Source organism: Schistocerca piceifrons, chromosome 9 (genome assembly GCF_021461385.2).
Source record: "Schistocerca piceifrons isolate TAMUIC-IGC-003096 chromosome 9, iqSchPice1.1, whole genome shotgun sequence".
Taxonomy (NCBI): Eukaryota; Metazoa; Arthropoda; class Insecta; order Orthoptera; family Acrididae; genus Schistocerca; species Schistocerca piceifrons.
The window spans coordinates 113,067,976-113,093,186 of record NC_060146.1 but is presented as its reverse complement, the minus strand read 5'-3'; the positions used below and the strand labels follow the sequence as shown (position 1 = coordinate 113,093,186).

The 25,211-nt window shown below is 40.0% G+C and overlaps 1 protein-coding gene across 10 annotated transcripts in view; it reads right to left on the bottom strand.

Moving 5' to 3' along the window:
- The window catches only part of LOC124717080 (zinc finger protein 501-like), a 133,404-nt gene that overhangs the window by 105,030 nt on the left and 3,163 nt on the right, over positions 1-25,211 (bottom strand). For 3 of the 10 annotated variants that reach the window (XM_047243770.1, XM_047243769.1, XM_047243778.1), the window contains exons 2-5: positions 21,738-21,800; positions 15,953-16,021; positions 10,898-10,966; positions 8,513-8,572 (exon numbers count right to left, since the gene is read on the bottom strand). In XM_047243770.1, the coding sequence (XP_047099726.1) occupies positions 8,513-8,572; positions 10,898-10,966; positions 15,953-16,021; positions 21,738-21,800 (261 nt within the window). Of the gene's footprint in view, positions 1-8,512; positions 8,573-10,897; positions 10,967-15,540; positions 15,891-15,952; positions 16,022-21,737; positions 21,801-23,162; positions 23,228-25,211 lie in introns of those variants that run through there. The other 7 variants (XM_047243776.1, XM_047243775.1, XM_047243773.1 and 4 more) reach the window with 6 other exon arrangements.

The window sequence follows — 25,211 nt, the reverse complement described above, 5'->3', positions numbered from 1 at the left end:
GCCCCTTTCTTCTTTTTCTGATATTTCTCTCTTGGTAATTCAGTCCTTTTTAAGAAGCACAATCTGAAGGCCTTGCTCTTCCTTCCCACTACCACCCTGACATTTTCATTCTGCCATGGTGTCACTTTCCAACGTTTCTGCCAATTGTTCGGCCACAGCTTCAACCATAGCACTTTTGAATTGCGCTCCATTCCTCTTCTCCTGCTTTTAGTTCATTGTTTGGTAACCTTTCCCTTATAATTTCACTGTATTCTTCCCTCACTGCCTTTTCCTTCAGTTTCCATACTCTAATTCTCCCTTCCTGGTTCTCTCTCTTCCTCCATTCCTTCATGATTCTCATGCTCATCGCTAGTAGCCAGTGGTCACTATCCAGTGCGTCAGATGGTAGTACATTTATATCCATTACAGTCCTCTTTGTTTCCCAGTCACAGAGAACATAATCCACCAAAGATTTGTGTGTTAGATTCATTCTGTATCACACAATTTCGTGGCTCTCTTTCTTCTGAGACCAGGAGTTACCTATCACTAAACCATTTCTCTTGCAGAATTCCACAAAACTGTTTCCTTCTTCATTTCTACTTCCCCCATCCTTCAGCTCCCAGTACATTTCATACCCTTGGCTTTCACTCCCTACATCTGCATTCAAGTCGCCCATAACTTTGTCCATTCAAAAGATTTTTTAGTTTCCTCAAATTCCTCCTCCTCTTGACATGTGTAACCCACCTGAGTGGCATACATCTGAACCACCTCCATACTTCTTTCCCTTGTCTATATGTACATGATTAACTGCAATTCACAATTAAGTGCCTGGCAGAGGATTCATAGAACCACATTTAAGGTACTTTTTTACCGTTCCACCCTCTAATAGTGCATGGAAAAATCAAACCCTTAAATCTTTCCATATGATCCCTAATTTATTTTACTATGGTGATAATTTCTCCCTAAATAGGTGGGCATCAAAAAATATTTTCACATTCTGAGGAGAAAGGTGGTGATAGAAAAAATTGAAAGAAAGGGAGCTCATTTTGTATTATCGCAAAATAAGGAAGAGATTGCCACAGATGTAATACGTGAATTGGTGTTGCAGTCATTAAAACAAAGGTGTTTTTGCTGTGACAGGACCTTCTCATGAAATTTCAATGTCCTCCATCAACTCTATCTGATGCCAATCCCACACCATACAGCAATACCGCAGAAGAGGGAGAACAAGTATAGTATAAGCAGTCTCCTTACTTGACCTGTTATGTTTTGCAAGTTATCTGCCAATAAATCACAGTCTTTTGCTTTCTTTCCCCAGAACATTATCTATGTGATCGTTGAAATTTCAATTATCTGTATTTAGTTGAGTTTACAGCATTTAAATTTAAACAATGGAAAATCCAGGATGGAATAATTCGTCAGCCTTTACATTTGACTGATTTATTGTGTGCCTGAAATTCAGCAGATTGCTTTTAGTGCTGGATTACTTCATACTTTTCTTTATTTAGAGTCAATTGTCACATTCTGCACCATACAGATATCTTGTCCAAATCATTTTGCAATTCATTTTGATCAACTGATGACTTTACATGATGGCAACTGACAACATCATCTGCAAACAATCTAAGAGGCTTGTCCAGATTGCCTCCTTAATGGTTTACATAGCTCAAGAACAACAGAGGGCCGCCTGTAACACTTTCTCGGAGACCACCAGATATTAGTTCTGTTTTAAATGGTAACTTTCCATAAGTTATTACAAACTGGAACCTTTCTGACAGGACACAAATCATACCCCACAGACACACAATTTAACTAGAATTCACTTGTGAGGAATGGTATCAAACATGTTCTGGAAATCTAAAAATACGGAATTAATTTGATGTACCCTGTTGACAGCACGCATTACTTCATGAAAAACAGAGCTAGCTGTATTTCCCAAGTACGATACTTTCCGAATCCATTTTAACTATTTGTCAATACATCATTTTCTTCAAGGTGATTCATCATGTTCAAACACAGTATATGTTCTCAAATCCTACATAAAATTGACATTAGTGATATGGGTCTGTAATTTAGTAGATTACTCATTTCCTTTCATAGGTACTGGTGTGACTTATGCAACTTTTCAGTCTTAGGGTACAGATCTTTCTACAAGCAAGTGGTTGGATATGACTGCTAACTAAGGACCTTTTGTATCAGCATACTCTGAAAGGAAGCTGACTGGTATACAATCTGGAGTGGAAGCCTTTCCTTTCTTAAGTGTTTTAAACTGCTTCGCTACGCCGAGAATACTTATTTCTAAATTACTCACGTTGGCACTTGTTCTCAATTTGAATTCTGGAATATTTACTTCATCTTCCTTTGTGAAGGAATTTCAGAAAACCAAGTTTAGTAACTCTGCTTTACTGGCAGTACCATCGATAACATCACCATTGTTATCGTACAGTGAAGGTACTGGTTGCATTTTACCATTGTTGTGCTTTACATATCATGAGAATCTCTTTGGGTTTTCTGCCAGATTTTGAGACAGAGTTTCACTGTGGAAACTATTAAAAGCATCTTGCATTGAAGTTCACGCTAAATTTCAACCTTCTGTAAAGCTTTGGCAATCTCAGGAATTTTGTGTTCTTTTAAATTTTGCATGCTTTTTTTTTTTTTTTTTTTTTTTTTTTTTTTTTTTTGCCTCTTCAATAGTGTTGTACCCTGTTTTGTGCACCACAAGGGATGAATATCATCTCTTATTAATCTATTTGGTATATACCACTCAGTTGCCATTGAAAATATTTCTCTGAATTTGAACATCTGGTTTATGTTTATACAATCAGACAGGAAGGAATGGTAACTGTCTCTTAAGGAAGGTGTCAAGTGAATTTTTATCTGCTTTCTTAAATGGATGTATTTTATGTTTCTTTTTGGTGGGTTTGAATGTTACAGTATTCAGTCTAACTACAACAATCTTGTGGCCACCAGTCCCTGTACCTGTCATGATGCGCCCTTTTTGGCCAGAATTATTTGTTGTTAAGAGCTCAAGTATGTTTTTGCAAACATTTACACTGCAAGTGAGCTCCTATTTGTTCAAAATAATTTTCTGAGAAGGCATTCAGAATGATTTTGACAATGTTTTATGCCTAACACCAACTTCAAACTTTTATCTCTGCCAACATATTGATGGTGGACTGAAGTCACCAACAACTATAACTATATGATTGATGGTACCTATTTGAAATTACTCTCAAGTTTTCTTTGAACTGTCCAAAAACTGTATCATCTGAGTTTGAGGACTGGTAAAAGGAGCCAGTTATTAATTTATTATGACTGTCACATATAATGTCGACCAATACTAAGTCACAGGAATTATATACTTCAGTTTCACTACAAAGTAAATTATTTCTGACTGCAATAAACACTCTACCACCAACTGTATTTAATCTATGCTTTCTGAAAAATGTTTAATCAGTACCTATAGCAATTTCAGATTTGGTGCTTTCTATTAGCACCTGGAGCTGTGGTTCTTTTCCAGCACAACTATGACAGTTTACCACTACAATACCGACTGTTCCTATGTCATTACCATGGGATATCAGTACCACATCTTATTAATTTATTTGGTATAAATCTCTCAATTATCAAAACTATTTCTTTGAATTTAAACCACATCTGGTCTATGCTTACATAGATAATTCTGTTCTCCGTTATCCTGTCACTTGTCCTCTGTAATTCTTCTTTTAGAAGATCGCTCACAACAGCTCCCACTCCCTTTTGTTTTCCTCATTTCACTCCAATACTATCTGCAACTTTTCCTCAGTTCCTTGGTGCCTTCTTGTCTCTCCTATGCCTTGAATATCAAGCTTTCTCCTTTCTATCATATCCACCATCTCTTCTACCTTTCCTCTCAGTGTTCCAATGTATACAGCTCCAATTTGTAGTCCATTTGCGTTTCTGGGTAGTTATATTTTATGTCCATCCTATCTAAGACTAGTTACCTTGTTGGAAGCTGGTTGTAGATCCACTGCTGGCTAGCTTGGCCTATCATAGCTTCACCAAAGCCCCGTTAGTCACCACTTTTCGGAGTATAATATCACTTGAAATAAAAGCTGTTTTTTTTTCTTTTTCTTTTGAGCAAATAAACAGGCCTTCTCTATCACATCTTTATAATAGATGAAGTGCATCAAAATATGTAAAAATGGTAGCAAACATATGGCTGGTAGTTCATGAAATCACATTCATAACTAATGTTTAAAGCCACTGCCAGGTAACCTTAAGTGGTTGCACTAAAGTAGTTGCACTCGGTGACATGTGACATAAATTATAGAGTGCAGCACTCAGTCGTCCTTTTTTACATTTTACTATGCAAATCCAGATTTCAGCTAGGAGCTAGCCATTCTCAATGCACTACTGTATTCAAAGAACTGTGACTGATGCCTGGACAACAGGGACTTACATGCACTGAGAATAGAAAACAGTGCATTGAGAATGGCTAGCTACCAGCCGAAATCTGGATTTGTGTAATAAAATCTAAAAAAGGACCACTGATTGCTACACTCTATAACTTATAATGTCATTGTGTTACATGAGTGTGTCTGCAAGCAGAAACATATGTTAATAAGGAGCACATAAGTACAGGCATGGAAGGTTCTAGCAGAATGTAAATCATTTATGAGTGCTGGTTCTGACTACCCTCCTCTACAAACACCCTCTTCCCTGCAGTCCCTCCTTCCTCTATTCTGTCACCATGTTCACATCATCACATTGTCACGTGTGTTGACATGTGCTGTTGTCGCAAATTCCTATCTCACACACCTGCTTCCTCCCTACGAGCCATCGGCCATCCTTCCCCAAGCCTCCCTCCCACTCCCTGCCTCTTTTCTCCCCTCACCCACTCCATTTTGCACAATGAGGCCATACATGTACGTGTGTGTGTGTGCCTGTGCATACTCCAGTACAAAAGAAACATTTGTCCAAAATCTAGGAAAGTTTTCTGTCTTTTTTTTTGCGCCTGTCAACAGGGGAGAAATGAAATAGGAGTACAGATTAATGTGTCTAACTGCGGAATAGTAATGGAATGCAGCTGAATTAAATAAGGTGATGTTGGGAGACTAAGACTGCAAAATGAGATATTGGAAACAGAAAAGTCTTGCAATTTGGGAGCTTAATAACTGAAGATTTTAGAAGCAAAGAGGATCAAAAATGCAGGCATATTTTATGAAAAATTTGAAGTGTAACTTTATGCAGAAGTGAGAGGTGGGAGATAGTACCATCTAGAAAAGAGAGGAAACTTTTGAAATGTGCTGCTACAGAAGAACACCCGAGATTAATGGGGCCATTGGATAATTAATAAAGAAATAATGAATAAAACTGTAGAGAAGAAATTTATAGCAAAACTTGATTAGGAGAAGGGATCTGTTGATAGGACACGATCTTAAGCATCAAGGTGTCATCTGTTTACTAATGAAACTCTTCACATTAGTCTATCCTGAGCAAGCTTCTTCATGTCGGTGTAACTACTGAAATGCACGTATGTTTGAACCTGCTTACTACTGTCTAACCTTAATCCCCCCTGTAATATTTTCCCCTCACACTTCATCCTATTACCAAACTGACTTTTTTGGCACCACAGAATGTGTCCTTGACTAATCTCTCCTTTTACTCAAGCCTTACCATAAATACCTCCCCCCAATCAGTCTGATTCAGTACTCCCTCATTAGTTATTTAATCTACCCACATGCCATACAATTCCTGCCTTTGACATTGGTGCAAAGTTAACATCAGCAACTGTCTAACATGATGAGCATTGTCTCAAAAAATGATTGCAATCAGCTCTTAATGAATGTTGAATGGTGTCCTGTAGATGTGATCTTTCACGAAACTCGACATAAAAATGCCTAGTAAAGCAATCTGACAGGCCACTCTCAGAGCGGGGAGGGGGGAGCAACCACACCCAATCTACCTGCACTCTAATACTTGACTCAAATGTCACCAGACTGCCAGAGTAGTATGTGGTAGAACACTGTTCTGTTGCAACAACATCCTTTGGTGTACATGAAGAGCATAGCATATATTCAAATGTTGGGTAGTGCTGGTGAACGCAATTCTCATGTAGTAAAATAACACAATGCCATATGTATTTCACATACTTACATTAATTTATTAAGAAAACAATGTTCATTTCACCATGCTGAGATGTAAATAAATGACATATGTATGATTTATATTTATTCTGTGCTGATATAAGTTCTTACAGCATTTTACTTTTTGTTAACACTTGCTCGTAAACAAAATGCACTCATTGTATCAAGAGTTTTCACACAAATTTTCAGCAATAAGAACTATTTGTAATTCAGTAATATACAGCACTGTAAAGAATTCATAATGTATCTCTGAAAGTGTTAACAATAATGTTACAATGAACACAGGTATGAAATTACAAATTTAAAATACAGTGTTGGAATTTGCCAACTATTATGTACTTACTATGTTCTTAAAAAGTAGTACTTTCAAATATCAAGGTCTTAATAAACAAAAATACCACTAGAAATTTATTACTCTTTGTACACTAACTGCTTCAATTATGGTTAAGTTTACTAACAACTGAATACTGCTCTGTACTATTAAAAATTTCATAAATAGCCACACACTTTTAACTGATGTACAGTATTTAGTCAGATAGCATTCAACAACAACATGTGACTGTCCAGTCATTGCATTGTATAGAAACATGGCACTTTAATTTACTTCATGTGATAGTACATTTAGATTATGTTACCAAGAAAAATCAGGTGAAAGCTAAATCTTGCATAAAAATATAAATGAGTTACCTTAGGACAGGAACACTTTCTGGGCAATTCCACTTGCAAGAACTGTTAATAATTGCGTCCACTTATTCAAGGAGGAGGGGAAAAAAGGCTCAATAAAGATGACCAGACATTGTCAAAAATCATAGTGACCAATTTACTGAATTTGATGAGGATTTTCATATTAATACTGGCGACAGTTGTGGACATTAAATACTGCTTCCATGGTAAAAATTGTCATATACATAAACAAGATGACATATGGAATATTAACACTGTTGAGCACTGATGTTGCCCTCAGCTCAGGTACAAAAATTGGCATAGCTTGTATAATCTTCTACTTTCTCATCTAGGCTTGTCTGCATGGTAAGGATGTAAACCATTTTCATTTGTTATGTTCCAAACTGGCAATGGCAAGGAAAGCGTTTCTGAAGAAGAGAAATTTGTTAACATCAAGTATAGATTTAAGTGTCAGGAAGTCATTTCTGAAAGTATTTGTATGGAGTGTAGCCATGTATGGAAGTGAAACATGGATGGTAAATAGTTTGGACAAGAAGAGAATAGAAGCTTTCGAAATGTGGTGCTACAGAAGAATGCTGAAGATTAGATGGGTAGATCACATAACTAATGAGGAGGTATTGAATAGGATTGGGGAGAAGAGAAGTTTGTGGCACAACTTGACCAGAAGAAGGGATCGGTTGGTAGGACATGTTCTGAGGCATCAAGGGATCACCAATTTAGCATTGGAGGGCAGCGTGGAGGGTAAAAATCGTAGGGGGAGACCAAGAGATGAATACACTAAGCAGATTCTGAAGGATGTAGGTTGCAGTAGGTACTGGGAGATGAAGAAGCTTGCACAGGATAGAGTAGCATGGAGAGCTGCATCAAACCAGTCTCAGGACTGAAGACCACAACAACAACAACAACAACATGTTCCAAACAAGGTAGTGAGTAAAACTGAGTTTGTGAGCTGTTGCTTTGACACTGACAAAGTATTGTTTTCAAATATTGGAGTTCAGTGGGCCCACTTTGCATTACTGTACAGTGGTAGCTTGTCATCTTAACTACAAGGTGTTACTGTGAGCTTTGTTACTAAGTTAGCAAATCATGTTATCTATGAAATGTAATTTCATTATACACAGACATTTTGTGACTACATTTTGTGTTTACTTACAACTGATGATGTGGAAATGCACACACAAACACAATAAATGTTTTGTACTACTCCACTCACAAGTTACACTTTTTCCCTCCACTGAATACAGAGTTAATGTTGCTGATGTGTGTAGTTACCATTGATGTTCACTTGATTTGATATAGCAACAACTGAAGTTTGTTTATTTTCTCTGTCCACGTACGTGTGTGTGTGTGTGTGTGTGTGTGTGTGTGTGTGTGTGTGTCACCTGGCAAGGCACTATACAAACTACAGACTGTGTAACACAGGAATCAAATTGTTTAACAAGCTTCCAAAGTACCAAAAGGGAAGTCACTCTACAGGAATATCTTAGTAATGAGTGTTTTATAGTATTAATGAATGCACTTTAAGGAAGTAGATTACCTTCATTTGCACCATACTATCCATACTTAATTGAGATAAACTGTGTTTTTGTAATTGTTTCCAGCAAGTTATGACATTACTTGTGGCATATATGTCCAAAATCCAAATACTCTATGGGGAACAAATAAATTACTATTCTACATTATGTAGTGCAATTATCCACCACAACATTAGAACAACTCACCTCTTTGATGATGCTTTGTGGATCATGCGTACTATCGTGGTCATCAGGCACATCCCACTCCTGCAAACAATGACAAGGAGTAAACAGAGTTACCCTTGTGTTCGTATAAATGCTTAAGTCATATCATAAACACCAACCAACTTTTTTCCCCCTTCTACAACGTGCAGCCAATGATGTATGCAGAGCCAGCCAGCCCTTTCTAACTTAGAGTCCTTTGCAATTAATAGTTTTTTTTAGCAGAGATGGGGGCTAACAAATGTAGAATTTAAATTTATGATCCTTACAGAGATAGCTAGCTGAAAAACCCAAGTGTTCATTTTGTCAATTTGCTATTAGAATTTCCATGTATTTGTGAAACCACCTCTAAAATTATGAAACAGTTGTACAAAGAAATAAGCATAATGTACAAATGTATAAGTACAAAATCCAAATTAAGAAATGTGATCCCAGGCAGTTTTTGTATGTTGAGCATAGCTGCTATGCCTGACTACAATAGCACTGTAAAAGGAAGAATAGGAGATTAGTGCTTTAACATCCGGTCAAGAGATCGAGCACAAGCTCCAATTAGGGGAGGATGGAGAAGGAAATCAGCTGTGCCCTTTCAAATGAACCGTCCTGGCATTTGCCTTAACTGATCTAGGGAAATCACAGAGAACCTAAATCAGAATGGCCGGAAGTGGGTTTGAACCGTCTTGCTCCCAGATGCAATTCCAGTATGCTAACCAGTGCATTGCCCTGCTTGGTGATTTTGTAAATATTTCTATGGCAATGCCTCTTCACAGCTCTACAGACTTATCGTTGGATATAGCTGTTTCAGTTTCAAGTTGAAAGACAGTCAAAAGTGCTGCCAGATGCCAGGGGTTTCCTGAATTGACTCGACTCCAGAAGTTTCTTTGTAGTAAAGAATAAGTGAATTAAAAATCTATGCACGATGTGGCATTTTTTCACATATCTCATATCCCTTGAACTAACAGAAGTGTCATACAATGATCTAATTTTGTACTACATTCAGTGACATATGTGGATACTGTCTGCAAAATGTGCTCTGAATAGAGTTGAAACGAGAGTAGTAACAAATTTAAATATCATACACTACGCAGCAGTTTTTCACACATCTCAGTATCTATCATATCATATATCTCCTGAACCATGGATAGGTTCAGTGGGTGGCAAAATACGAGTCAGAGAGGTGGGAAGGATAGTAGGCACACACTCCTCATTTCCAGTACAACAAGAGGTAATCGAAACCCCGGTGGAGAATGTGATTCAATTGCTCCAGTCCTGGGTTGTACAGAGTCCTGAGGGGAATGCTCCTCTGTGACCAGAAGGTGGGAGTTTGGAAAGTGATGGGTGACTGAAGAGATAAGGCATGGGAGATCATTTTCTGTACAAGGTCAGGAGGTTAGTTTAGGATTGTGAAGGTGACCAGGAAGGAGGTTGTAGGTTCAGAATCTGTCATCGTTGGGAAATTTAGTGTTCAACAGTAGCAAGGCCAGGGTCATTAGTGATGTTACTGAAAAGGGAGGTGGCATCAATAGTGATGAGGTCACCAGGTGGTAAAGGAACAGGAGTGAAGGTTTTTGTCTACGAGAGCAGAGATTTTGTCAGTGGGGCCACAATAAGTGGTGACAATGGGGCATTTCGGATGGTTGGGTTTATGAACTTTAGGAAGCATGTAGAAGATAGTGTGGGGAGTGGTACAGGTGAGGAGAGAGACAGATTACGATGAAAGATTCTGCGATGGGCCTACGGATTTCAGGAGGGACCAGAGATCCTGTTAGACTTCTGAAATGGGATCACTGGAGCAGGATTTATAGGTGAACGAATCGAGTCCTTCGCAATGTAACCCTTGCAGTTTAAAAACACAATAGTGGAACCTTTTGTGTGTGTGTGTGTGTGTGTGTGTGTGTGTGTGTGTGTGTGTGTGTGTGCGCGCGCGCGCGCGCGCGCGTGTATGTTGTGTACTTCTGAAGGATGCCTTTCAGCCAAAAGTATACTTTTTGTGTTTCGCACTGTTTTTGTTGTTTCTGCCTGTGGCTCAGCATTTCCAGTGTAAGGTAAGTAGCAATCTACCATTTTCATACATTGTCTTTATTCCATCCTGGGTTTACCATTGGTTGACTTTGCAATAATGGTGTGTGTTTGGTTATTATGAGCTTTCCCTGCACCTAAGGTGTGCAAAGGCTGCAGCCGAATGCTATGTTGTAAAGAGTCAGAAATTAGAATGCTGAAAGCACGCAGGCCAGAAAGCAACTGTAAAATGAGGCAGCCATTCCTTCAGAACAGAGGGACAGAATCACCCAGCACTCAAGAAGACAATGTGTTTCTGTGCAGAGCATCGTTACTTTTTGCAAGCTCAGAAGACAGGTGAATTTTAGTACTTACTGGAGTTTCTTCCTTAGCAGATACATACTCCATCTCTTGCTTGGAGGATGCAAGTGGGTTGGCATCAACCTGAATGAAAGGAAATGAGTTAAGTGCAGGTGCAACATTGAGTACAATAATTGCTTATGAAACTAGTTTACAGAATATAAATGATTACATTGTGACAACAGAAACACTGCCTAATTTGCCGGTTATCTTGAGCAGCCACCTTCTATTACGATATCTGAGCACACTTCCCAATCTGATTCTGACTTCCATTATCACCAGGTTTTCCACCTGTGATTTCCAAACATTGCAACTAGAGGTTCTCAAGTGGGATATATGGGAATAGCACCATTGAAGGACTCAAGTCAGTAGAACACTGTGGCTTACCCTGCCTATACAGTTTCCTCTTTACATAGAATTATCGCAATATGGCAGAAACAAAATGTGTGCTCTTAGAATAATAACAAAATGTGACATTAATTCACTAAGTTTATTATCATAATTATTAGTCATCAACTGCAGGAACAGGTTAAACTTAGGTAGATCTGCAGCAGTTATCTGTAATTTATATTTTGAACAATCAGACTTTAAAATTCCCTGTTGGGATAAGAAAACAGTTAATTTCTGTAACAGTCGTACATGTGTTACTCATATGACTAAATCAAATAAGGAAAACAATTACATTATATTATGCTATGTTACATTATATTACATTACATTACATTGGATGGTTCTGACCTGCTCTGTTATAAATTTCATGTGTGTGCGCTACTTACAAATTTTTTAACAATGCAATCTGATTTCAAAAGAAGATCAGCTAAAACTAGTAGGAACAGTTATACGTTCAGTAAACTAGATACAGAGGCACTATTGTCATATCTCAATATGGAAACACATTTAGCACTGGGCAGGAGCAGGTAAAAGAACTATGGCTCAAGTGTAAAAGAATGGTTAATCATCCATTTGATAAATCTGTACTCAGTAGAACTGTCCATGGTGGGAGCTACTCTTTGTGGTACACGGTCACTGTAAAAGCCATTAGTGGTACTAAAGTTAGTGTTCAGATACTCACAGATAAGAAAGGAACTGAAGTTAATGGTAGCAAAGTAAAAGTAGAAATTCCCAACTCTGTTTTAAAATTTTCCTTTAGAAAGAAATATCCAGGAGTGTTACACCAATTAGAAAAGCAAATGAATAAAGAAACACCACAGAATAGGCCATACAGGTTGAGACCAAGGAATACACAGGATGACACTTAGATGGAGTTTAGTGAATGTCATGATCTTGCTCATCTTCAGAGCACAAGGATTTGTCAAGCAGCCTTTGAGAAATGGGGTACTACTAATGCAGCAGCTGGATGTACTCCTCACAAATCACAGATGGTCATTCAGACCAATCTTCAACATCTGGGAGGTGATGAACAAAGAGAGAAGGTTGCAAGGTATCCTCTTAAAGGTGCTAATGGAAGCAAAATGGGGAAATATGTTGGGAGACATACGGAGTTAATATTATGAACTTAAGTTTTCCTATGATAAGCTGAGAGAGGAATAGCAGCAAGTAAGAGGTACAACATTCTCTAGTAAGGAGCAAGAGAGGATGGCTGAATTTGAGTGGAAAATTACTAAACACCATGTCTGGCACAGCAAATAATGATGATATTTCAAGTTCGAATAGTAGAATAGGTCAAGTGCAAGAAGTAGCATAACAGAGAAACAGCAGTGCATTAGCATATGACTCAAATTACGGGTATGGAGCAAGGATTGTTAAATAAGACTAAAATGTTCAATAGAATAACAATTGGATTACAGCAATATGCTAATGTTCAATGATTGCCATGAATAAGGATTCAAGTATAATACAGAATCACCTGAAAAAAATTAGCTAGGCTAATGAGAGAAATAGAAAGCAGTGCAAGGGATGCTAGAATACAATTGGAAATTTAAGAAGTTGTCCACCACCCTACACATAAACAATTGAGCACTATGCTGTTAACACCAAAAACATTTTTTCAGAGATTATTGCAAGCAGAAAAGGAATTTCCCTGCACGTCTAAAGGCTGTGGTTTCTGTAAATAAGAGCAGTGTAGCGTTTTACTATAATGCTTCCATAGTTAATTATCTATAATTATCAGTAACTAGCTTTACATCACAATTTCAATGGTATACAAAGTCATGCACATCCAAGTGGATGGAGTCAGTCTTACAGACAGAGGATTACATTCTTGGTTAATAAAGTATTACTTGTATCTAAACAACAGGAAATTCTCATAGTTCTATCAGAAAAAAAATGGTAAGTGTCCTAAACGAACAGTTCAGACAGATGACTGGTCATGTGAAGTACAACTATTTTTGAGAAATATGAATGCTTCAGAATGCTGTTGATGAAATGATGATATGTTCAGAAATACCACTGTGAACAAAAGCAGAACGCAATTACCATTAATGTAACAGCTACACGTATAATTGCAGTACTAGCAGTCATTTGTGCAGTTTACCTTTTCCTAAGGCATAATATAATGTATGCAGAGTTAAAAACCTCTTTGTGGAACCGAAGGCCACAAACGTTCCATGGAGGAGAGTCATGATGAGGAAGAAATGAAAGGGCGTTAGCTCGAAGGCTGCCGAATGGTAGCCTGCGAAGACTTGCTGCTACAGGGTACAAAAGGAAGAGGATCCTGCTCCATGAGGTCCACAGAAGCATCAGCTTGCTTGAGAGGTCAGTCCGTGGAGTCCACCACTGAAAAACAGTTGGTGGTGCATATAGGCAACACAGAGGCCGGGTGGGCTAAGGTATCATGTGATAACACTGTCAATGAGGATCTTGAAGTCAGCGAAGAAGACCATTTGCCTTTGTTGGACTTCTTTGAGCTTTTCCAGTTAGCAGAGGAAAACTCAGATACTGGTTGGCAGGTGGCTCCGCCCCTTGAAGTGAGAGTTTGATGGCTTGTTGCACAGCTGGATGACGGGGTTGTGATGCTACCTTGACACTGGACGATTTCACAACCTCAGAGCTGAATTTGAGGTTGCATGTCTGCATGGCAATGTCCTTCATAGAGCGAGAGGTAGCAAGAACAGAACTATAAGTGCCAGATGGGAGAACACAGGGTTTGTGACTAGCCAATAACTTGTGAGTGACTGTCTAGGCACTTTTTCCTTTACACTGATCTCCTGGACAGCCCGCTCATCAAGATACATGGGACAATCGTGAGAGGACATAGCAGGGCCGCTGTTGCAGTTGATACAGTGGGGAGAAGGAGGCAGACAATCACTCTTGTACACATCCGTAACACAGATTACACATTTGGCTGGGTGTCGACAAGACTCCCAGTGTGGTTGAAATGATGACACTGGTACAGCACATTGGGTTCAGAATATAGGTCAGAATTTGATAATTTCATGGCCTGCTTTGATCTTGGATGGAAGCACCACTCTATCGAAGGTGGGAAAAAGTGTGAGGGTGGGCGCTACAGAGGAATCTACTTCTTTCATCACCCAATGGACGGCAATAACATCCTGATCAGACAGATATGATTGGATTTTGGCATTAGTTAGACTGCCAAGCAGCCCAGTGTAAATAACACCACAGGAATAATTCAGAGTTGTATGGGCCTCAACACGAATAGGATAGCAATCGAGAAGAGAGGCAGCAAGCAGCTGTGCTTGAGAGTCAGAAGCAGCCTCCAAAAGCAAAGTGTCATTCTGTAAATGAGAGCAGGATTTCACAGGACCGGCAATTGCATCAACACCTTTCTGAATAATGGATGGAATTACCGTTGTGAAGGACTGACCATCTTCAGCACGTGAAACTACAAGGAACTGTGGTGTAGCTGGAAGGGTCCCTGAATCATTAGCCTGATTCTGTTTACATTTCGTAGACACTGATTGTGAAGATGATTGGCTCATTGCGAGAAAATCCCCCATGATTGCCAGTATCTCAAATGGTGCACTCCTTCCAACTGGGGTCCCCTTTCACAAGAGGGCACACCTGCCTTAGATGACTGTCCACACATTAGGTCACACCTCCCAAACACCTGACAGAGAGACCACTTGGCAATTTGGGAAGGTAGCAGCTCAGGAAATCACCACTCCCTGGTCCTGACCTGTAGCAGGGGGTACGTGCAAACCCTACCTGTAGACCCAGGGCTGGGAATTAAAAATTACCCAGTCACCTGTTACGCATAAAACGCATGGGCCAGCTGTCTGAAGCGCACAGGGAGGAAAAAGAAAAAGAGGAACCTCAAGTGCTGAAGCGGAGGAACAAGAGGAGAAGGGAAACAAAAAAAGGAAAAGGGAGCGAAAAACAAAGGTGAGACTGTTCTTATGTCAACAACAGACAATGCAGAACATTCCCAATAACATCCTAGACATGTTCCCCAAGAGAGGGGAAAAAGAATAGCAAGAGAATATACATTCAGCATGGAAGGGAAAAGACACCAAAGAGTGGCGAGCCCCCAGGATGGTCTGTGAATATGTTATTCCAGTGCTTCCTTTGAGAACTTGACAACAAGTTGTTATGTCTTCAAAGGAAGCACTTGAATAATGAATTCACGGCATGCAGACACTGATGGTACCAGTATGCTAATATCAGTACATATGATGGTCTACACATGAAATGCATATGGGACTTGAAGGTGACATTAAAATATCAGAACTACTTGCCAAAATAAAATAACTTCTCAAAAGATGTGGCAATCTGGCGATTTTGCTTGGTAAATATTTGAACAGTCGCTGTCCCGTGTCCACAAGGGATCCAGAGAGTTTCATAACACTGTCATCAGTCCATCCTAGATTTTCCATTGGTTGTTGTGCACATAATCATACATGTTTGATTATGATGAGCTTTCCCTGCAACCAACAGGTGTGCTAAGACTGCAGTGGAATTCTATGTTGTGAAGAGATAGCAATGAGAATGTTCAAGGTGTGCAGGTCAGCAAGTGGCTGTAAAATGAGGCATCTACCTGTTCAAAACAGAGGGACACAATTGCTCAGCACTCAAGAAGGCAACATGTTTCTGTGACGAGCCACATTACTTTTTGCAAGCTCTGAAGACAGCTGTCTTTTTAGTACTTACAGGAGTTTCTTGCTTAACAGATATGTGCTCGATCTCTTGCTCTGGGGAAGCACGTGGGTCAGCCTCAACCTGAATGAAAAGAAAAGAGTTAACTACAGATGCAACACTGAATACAAGAACCAGCCTACAGAATATAAATGATTACATTCTGACAACAGAAATTCTGTGCCTGGATTTCCCACTAACTGTAAGCAGCTGCCGTAACTATTAGGGTTCTCACCCTGATCCTGGTCTCCATTATTACCAATTTTTCCACCTATGACTTCTGAGCACTGCCACTAAAGGTTCTCGAGTAGGATATATGGGTTGGTTGGTCTGGGGGATTAAAGGTACCAGACTGCTACGGTCATCGGTCCCTTTTTCCAAAACTTAAAAACACCAACACAGAATTAAAGTGAACAAGGAAAAGATGACAGACGACACAGGACAAGAGAAACTTAGACAAAGACCAGAGAAAACAAATTAAAATCACACAGAGTGTGACGGTGGTTGGCCAAACATAGAGAAAAAAAAAAAAGGCAAAGCCAACCACCAAGAAACACATTAAAAACCCAATCTAAAATCGTAGGCCAAAGGCCAGACTCAAAACAAAAAGGACATGACAAACACTTAGATTAAGTGATAAAAGCCCCCTGCCTGAATAAAATGCAAAACCAAGACAGCCATGGCAGAGTCATCAGTTAAAAGGGCAGGGAGCATGTCAGGCAGTGTGAACGTCTGCCTGAGCACAGCTAAAAGGCAACATTCCAACAAAATGTGGATCACAGAAAAAACGGATCCGCAGCAACATAGAGGCGGATCCTCACAGCGCAATAATTGGTCGTGCGTCAGGCGAGTGTGCCCAAGGCGCAGCCGGCAGAGGACAACAGACTCCTTGCGAGAGACCCGCATGGATGACCGCCACACAGTCGTCGTCTCCTTGATAGCACGGACTTTATTGGGCGTGGTCAGACCGCGCCATTCAGCGTCCCAAAGCGCATAAACTTTGTGGTGGATGACTGCTCGCAAATCAGTCTCCGGGAGGCCAATGTCGAGAGTCAGTTCACTGGTGGCCTGTTTGGCCAGGCGGTCAACATGTTCATTGCCTGGTATCCCAACAAGGCCTGGGGTCCACACAAAGACCACAGAGCGTCTGCAATGGGCAAGAGCATGGAGGAACTCCTGGACAGCCACCACCAGACAAGAACGAGGGAAGCACTGGTCGATAGCTCATAAACCGCTCAGGGAGTCACTACAGATAACAAAGGACTCACCTGAGCAGGAGCGGATATACTCTAGGGCACGAAAGATGGCAACCGGCTCAGCAGTGAAAATGCTGCAGCCAGCCAGCAAGGATTATTGTTCGTAAGGTCCCCTAGAGTTAGAGCATAACCGAAGTGACGTTGATGGATGAAACAAGGAAACAAGTGGGCATCCGTGAGCGTTTTGGAGGCATAAGCAATGGGTTGTTCAGAACAGTCAGAAAAACGGTGCACAAGGACTGCACCGACCCCGTACTGAGAGGCGTCTGTGGCAAGAACAAGATGTTGGCCAGGTCGATAAGTAGCCAGGCATGGGGCCTGTTTCAGCATTGTCTTCAATTTCTGGAAAGCCACATCGCATGACGCGGACCAGTGAAAAGGCATGTTTTTATGCAACAGGGGATGCAATGGCTGAGCCACCGAAGCCGCAGATGGTAAAACTTGTGATAGTATGCTATTTTCCCCAAGAAGGCCTGCAGTTCCTTAACAGATGTAGGGCGAGGAAGGGCATCGATCGCAGCGACAGTTTGCTGAAGCGGACGAATACCATCCCAAGAGAGTTTAGATGCCTCAAAAATTGTGATTTCTGAAGATTACACTTAAGACCAGCAGTCTGTAAGACATGAAAAAGTGTGCGGAGATTTTGAAGATGTTCTTCAGTGGTGGAGACAGTGACAACAATGTCGTCCATGTAATTGATACACCCAGGGATAGGGAGCAATAATTGTTCCAAGAATGGCTGAAAGAGAGCAGGGGCGCTAGCAACCCCGAAAGGCAAGCGTTGGTATTGATAAAGGCTGCAAGGCGTGTTAAGGACCACAAACTGCTGGGAAGCAGCGTCGAGAGGAAGTTGACGATAAGCTTCCGACAGGTCAATTTTAGAAAAATACTGGCCTCCAACAAGTTTAATGAACAGTTCTTCATGTCGGGGCATAGGGTAAGTGTCGATGAGGCATTGAGCATTTACAGTGGCTTTGAAATCGCCACAGAGACAAATATCACCATTTGGCTTAGCAACGACGACGACAGGAGAGGACCACTCACTGGAAGTGACAGGAAGCAAGACCCCTGAAGTAGTGAGATGATCCAGCTCCCGCTTTACCGAGCCCGAAAAAACTTAGGCCGAGCAGTGGATTTGAGCATGATATGAGCTTCAAAGTCGTTTGCACAGCCTAACCCAGGAGAAAAAAGGGACGAAAATGTCGTCGACAAGGAAGAATCCAATTGAGCATAAGGAATAGCATCAGAGACGATATTGACAGAGTCATCTATGGAGAACCCAAAAACACGAAAGGCATCGAAACCAAAAAGATTCTCTGAGTTACTCTGGTCGACCACAAATATGGGAACAGTGCAAACGACGGATTTGTAAGATACCTCAGCATTAAATTGTCCCAAGAGAGAAATCTTCTGCTTATTGTACGTCCGTAATTGCCGAGTGACAGTTGACAGGAGTGGAGAACCCAATTGAAGATACGTCTGAGAAATAATTATAGTGGCAATAGAACCGGTATCCACTTGCATGCGAACATCTCGACCAAGGATTTGGACATTGTGGAATAACTTCCCTGAAAGGGAAGAAGTGCAATTGACAGACAACACAGAATCAGCGTCATGTTCATGAACATCATGTATGCGGTCGGATTTGCAAACGGAAGACACATGACCTTTCTTTTTGCAATTGTGACACACAGCCCAACGTTGGGGACAATCCTCGCGTGAATGTTTCGTAAAACACCGCGGACATGAAGGAAGTTGCCGGGGGTTTTGCTGCAGTTTCTTAGCAGGTTGTTTACGGTTAGGTCGAGGCTGTGTGTGGGAGCGCACTGCGGCCACGTTGGCTGGCGGGGACGCGCCGCACGCGTCGTCAACAGCGCACAGAGGTTGTATTTCCCCGACATCACCCCACGCCTCTATTTGCGCCCCAGCGGCGGGAGAAATTTCAAAAGACTGCACAATGGAGAGAACTTCATCTAGAGTCGGATTTGCCAACTGAAGGGCACGTTGCCAAACATCTTTGTCGGGCGCCGACTGGATAATAGCATCTCGTACCATGGAATCGGCATAGGATTCTTTGTGAACGTCAGTAACAAATTGACACTTTCAACTGAGGCCGTGAAGTTCAGCAGTCCAAGCGCGATAGGATTGATGCGGCTGTTTTTGACAACGATAAAAGGCAACACGAGAGGTTACCACATGCGTTTGCTTTTGAAAATAGACAGACAGAAGTGAGCACATTTCAGCAAAGGACAAAGACGCAGGATCCTTCAAAGGAGCCAATTGTGACAACAACCGATACATTCGAGGTGAAATCCAGGAAAGGAATAGAGACTTACATGGTTGTTCGTCCGTGACATGAAATGCCAAGAAGTGCTGTCAAAGACGTTTTTCATAATCAGACCAGTCTTACGCCGTCTCGTCGTAAGGAGGAAAAGGAGGTATAGCCAACGACGAGAAACGCCCCGCATTTGACGCCGCAACGAAATCGCGAATCGCCACTGTTAGAAGCGTTTGCTGTTCAAGGAGATTTTGCAATAGTTGCTCGACAGTAGCCATGGAAACCTGTGGGTCAACGGTGAAAAGGAAAAATCCACTACCTTGTCGCCAATTGTTATAACATCAAGTTGAACACATATATTTCAGAATGACACAACACATATAAGTCACAGAGTAAGTTGACAAGCGAGACATGTGCACACGCTAACATTCGAATGAGAACTGAGTCCCAGTCTAGCGGCCGCTGCTCGGCTGGCCGCTTAGGTGGCGCAGCTGCTGCATGGCTGGCAGACAGCGCCGCACGTAGAGGATGCGCATAATCGCATGGCGGCGCTTTGAATGATCGGCGAGTCACAACAAGTACTAACTTTTTTAACTTTTGTACATGGCTGAAGCAGCAATCGTAGAACAAAATCATCTTGACGAAATAATAAACAACCAATCAGTTGCAAAATGGAAAGTTTATTTAAACTCCTTAATGTTTATGAAACCATCATCTTCAGAAATAAATACTGACAACCTAGACAGCTTAACAACAAAAACATGTTAAGATATATATAAAAAGGCACAATAATATCTCATTACAAATACAAAAGATTACTCAAACTTACTACATACTATGTTATGGCAGAGGAACATTAAAATGACATGTAATGACTGTACCGACAATTACAAAGGACAGATACGGAGACCGTTCAAAGTAAGATATAAAGAGCACCTCCTAAGTGAAGGTGGAAGAACTGTGTGCAATTCCACTTCCCCCGAGCCCTACAATATCCAATACATGCCCACACGTACAACAAAAGCATCAGCTCTGAAGGAAGTGTGATTTCCAGCAGGGGGATGCAATGTCTTCAATAGTTATCACACTGAGCCTCTCCTATGAAGTAATGTTCTGATCCCACAAGAAATGTGTTTCTACACTTATGTTCCTCAGACCTGTTTTCTTGTTCCAATGAATACTATCATGTCTCTTATTATCTGACTATTTTGAACACCCTACATACTGCAAATACAAACAAGCAACATGACAGCATCTATGGAAGTACTATATCAAAAATAAATAACTGGTAGTGCATTAAGACTAGTAAAACACTTGAATAACATCAACCATAAAAACAAAGAGAGCACTTCAGTTAGCGAAAGATTTCTGGGGTGTGAAACTGTGAAGAAACATGTTGAGAGAACCAGCTCACAGATTAACCCAAAAATTCGTAATAATTCATTCTGTTGTTAAAAAAAAAACCTGCTGACAGGTCACAAAATCTACAACATGTTGCTTTGTTGAATCAAAGTCGTAAGTATGACAATATTAAGAAAAGGAAAGTTGCTGCTCACCATATAACAGAGATGCTGGATCAGCCCTGCCCCCCCCCCTTCCACCCCGCGCGCACGTGCCCACATGCACACGCACACGCACGCACGCACGCACACGCGCACACACACACACACACACACACACACACACACACACACACACACAGTCTCTTGCACCCAAGGACAGTGAAACAGTGCCAGTGCCGGGTCAGATACTGAGGTCGCTTGAGGGGGCGGGGGCCGGGGGTGCACTTGATGTCTGTTCTGATTACGGCCTGTTTGGCCAAAAGCTTTGATTGTGACAGTCTTTTTGTTGTATGTATCTGCAACTCAGCATCTCCACTGCATGGTGAGCAGCAAATTTCCTTTTCATAATATTGCCATTATTCCATCTCAGACTTTCCAAGTCCTAAGTACGATAGATACACATAATCTAACTTTGAAACCTAAAATAATAACAAAAAAACAGTCAAACATGTACTATATTTTCAAAAAATAAGTGAGACTCACTGAAGTTGGCATGTAGGTGCCAAAACAGGTATGAGCAATAAAAGATCTGACTACCTCAATCAATAATTTCTGTTTGAAATTTTATGTGACTGCACCGAATAATAAACCATTTTTAAAACCTACTCCTTTTCCTTTATTGATAAAAGAGGAAGTGGTTTTATTTTTGACTTATTGTCTGAATGTTAACAAACAACATAATTAGTCATATTAACATTACATACTGGCTCTTGTTTGATGAGAGTTGCACCACAAACAGAACTTCTGCATTTCCCTGATGCCATCTTCTGAAAAACAAAAACATGTAAATGAACACCAACCACAAACAACAGTCTGAGACTAAATCATGTACCATAACAAAAGTAGGTGTAAAGTCCTAGATTCGTTTGCTGGAGAATTAATGCATGTATTTGAAGGAAGGCTTATTTTGTTTCACTGAAGCTTTAACCAGCTGATTAGTGTTTTGTAGAAGTTAAAATTAGGCAAATCTTTAAAACCTTAACTGTTATACACATACATAGATGGAGTTAGTTTGCATTCACTCATTATTGTTTGTTTATAAGAATCTAGATTCTCTTAAAATCAACTGCCCTTAGACTAGAACAGGAAAGAGTAAATCTTTCAGAAATTCAATCAAAATGAAATGACTATCTCATTAGGCACTCATTCCATAAATTATCTCAACACTGACTACTGATTTGCAAGGCACTGTTAGAATTTGTAGCAAATAATGTTCAATCGAAATGCTACTTCATGATACAGTATCAAATATATTTTTTCAACAGAAACATTATGGGATCTAGCATTTGATGAATAGCGTCTGAATACTCTATAATACAAAACAGGAGATTTTCTGGTAATAATGTAAGATGCTACACTACATATGTATAACTGTAAACACAATATAGTAAATGCTTCTATATCCATACCTAAATCTATATTTTGAAAACCAATGTGAAGTGCATGGTTAAGGGTACATCCCACTGTACCAGTTATTAGGGTTTCTTCCCATTCATTCAGGTATGGAGCTAGGGAAGAATGGTCGTTCAAGCCTATGAGTATGCTGTAATTATCCTCAAAATCCCTATGCGAGTGATTTGTAGGAGATTGTAGTATATTCCTAAAGTCATCATTTAAAGCTGGCCTCTTGAAACTAACAGAGTTTCTTGGGATAGTTTACATCTGTCTTCCAGAGTCTGCCAGTGTGATTTCTTCAGTATCTATGCGACACTTTCCCATGGATCAAACAAACCTGTGACCATTGTGCAGCCCTTCTCTGTATATGTTTAATATCTCCTCTTAGTCCTATCTGGTACAAGTCCCACTCTCTTAAGCAATATTCTAGAACTTGTCACACTAGTGATTTGTTTTCAATCTCCTCTGTAAAATGATTGCCCTTCTCAAGTATTCTACCAACAAACCAAAGTCTACCATCTGCTTTACCCACAACTAAGCCAATGTGATCATTCCACTTCATATCCCTATGAAGTGTTACACACCAGTATTTGTAGGATCTGGCTGATTCCAACAGCGACTTACTGATATTACAATCTAGGATACTAGGTTTCTTATTTTGTGATGTGCACAATTTTACATTTTTTTAACATTTAAAGCAAGTTGCCAATCTTTGCACCACTTTGAAATCTCACCAAGATCTAATTGAATATTTATGCAGCTTCTCTCAGACTGTCTTCATTCCAGGTAACTGCACCGCCTGAAAAAAGCCTGAGGTTATACCAATATTGTCCACGAGTCATTAACATGCAACATGAACAGCAAGGGTGCCATCATCCTTCCCCGGAGCACGTCTTAAGTTACTTCTATGTCTGATGATGTAAGTAATAACAAAAGATATCTATCTCTAACCACATTTATTAGTGGTTTTTTGGATAAGTAGGCTACATAAATGTATATTTTATCTTTTTCACATTATTGTGGATTCTACTGAATGAAAGAGTCTTCAAAACATGTATGAATGAACAGTTTTCTCTAGCCCTGACAGCATTCAATTTCATTATAGTTACTGTAATTTTCCTTGCCTCACCCAGTCTCACCACTTCACTGTTGTCTCTGCTCAAGGACAATTTTCCATCTTCTTTTACATGTTAGATTCTCAAGAGTAACAGAATTCCTCCTCACACAAAACACGGTTGATAACAAATTATACAAAGGAACAGTCAGTTCAGTGTTGATATCCAATAGCTATGTTAGAATACAAACTGACTCTAGAGGATAAGAGTTGACAGAACAGCTCAGCAGGAAAAACAGATTATATTTAAGAGTAGATTCTCCAAATACTGAGAAGTTGCTCTTCTGGCTGATAGAAGTTTCATTTGTGAATAGCAAACTTCTTTACTGCCTCAACACAAATCAGGATGCAGCAACATGGATTGATATCACTTCCTCATAATTCTATTTGCAGAGCTAGCACTTAAGGAACAGAAGACAAAATCTATAAAATGATAGATGTGGATATGCATATTCGAATCTAAAAACGAAACAACTGTACATAGCAGAAACTTAATGTTTTGGGAGGTAAAGTTAAGTACAATTAAACTTCAATGGCCATTAACAGATCCACATTTAGTCTTTGTTCCCTGTTATGGTCAGAAGTACAGACTTATGTGTGTCTTGTTTTGGTCACTTTCAAAAATTTATATAAGACATATATAATACACAGTAAATCTCTACAGATTGCGGTGTTATTTGCATGTCTCTCTCTCTCTCTCTCTCTCTCTCTCTCTCTCTCTCTCTCTCTCACACACACACACACACACACACAAAGAATAAGATATTTCAGTATTCTATTGGTGAAGTTAAAAATCCACTGGCTGCTGTTGAGGGAAACAAGATTGTTACTGCAAGCAAATTATACAATTCTCCAAGAACATTCAGAAATAAAATTTCTGGTATGTCTCCACAAGAATGTATTGGGCACTGCTGCCCAAATTATTTCCTGTTCCATTCAATTGCTTTAAGCTAAAATTTATTTACTTTATGCATGTGTGTTTTCTGATTGTATAAAGAACAAATTACTTTCTACCAAATTGCTTCTACAATTATTTAAAGCCACAATTGTATTATAATATGCAGTGTAGTAAATGTATAGACTATCTCGAACTGTTAGGATAGGAAAATAGCTGAACAGAAAGGGAAGATTAGAGGCCTTAAGGCCGAACTGCTGCTTAATGCTAGGGAGGAACTGATGAGGTTAAAGGGGGAGAAGGGTGAAGACAGGTGGGAAGTGGTAGAAAGGAACAGGGGTCACAGAAAGAGAACAGTATCTGACAGTTTCATCATTGGCGCAAACAACAGATTTGCCTTGCTACCTCAGTCAATTAAGGAAGAGGCTCAAGCAGATGTAAGTGTAGTCAGCACTCAACAGACTTTCACTAGGAAACCAACCATTTCAAAAAAGTAGAAAGTAAGAGAAAAGTTATGTTGTTAGGTAGCAGCCATGGAAGAGGTATGGGCCAAATCTTGCAGGAAAAATTAGGTGAACAGGTACCAAGACACAACTATTTTCAAGCCCAGTGCAGGTCTTAGCCAACTAATAAAGGATGTAGAATCATTGTGCAAGTGTTTTACAAAGCAGGATCACGTATGATAGTGGGTGTAGCAGGAGATAGTACTAATAGGGTCAGGGCTACAATATTGAGTGTGACCTATTAAAAATAGCATTTGCAGAAAACCATACA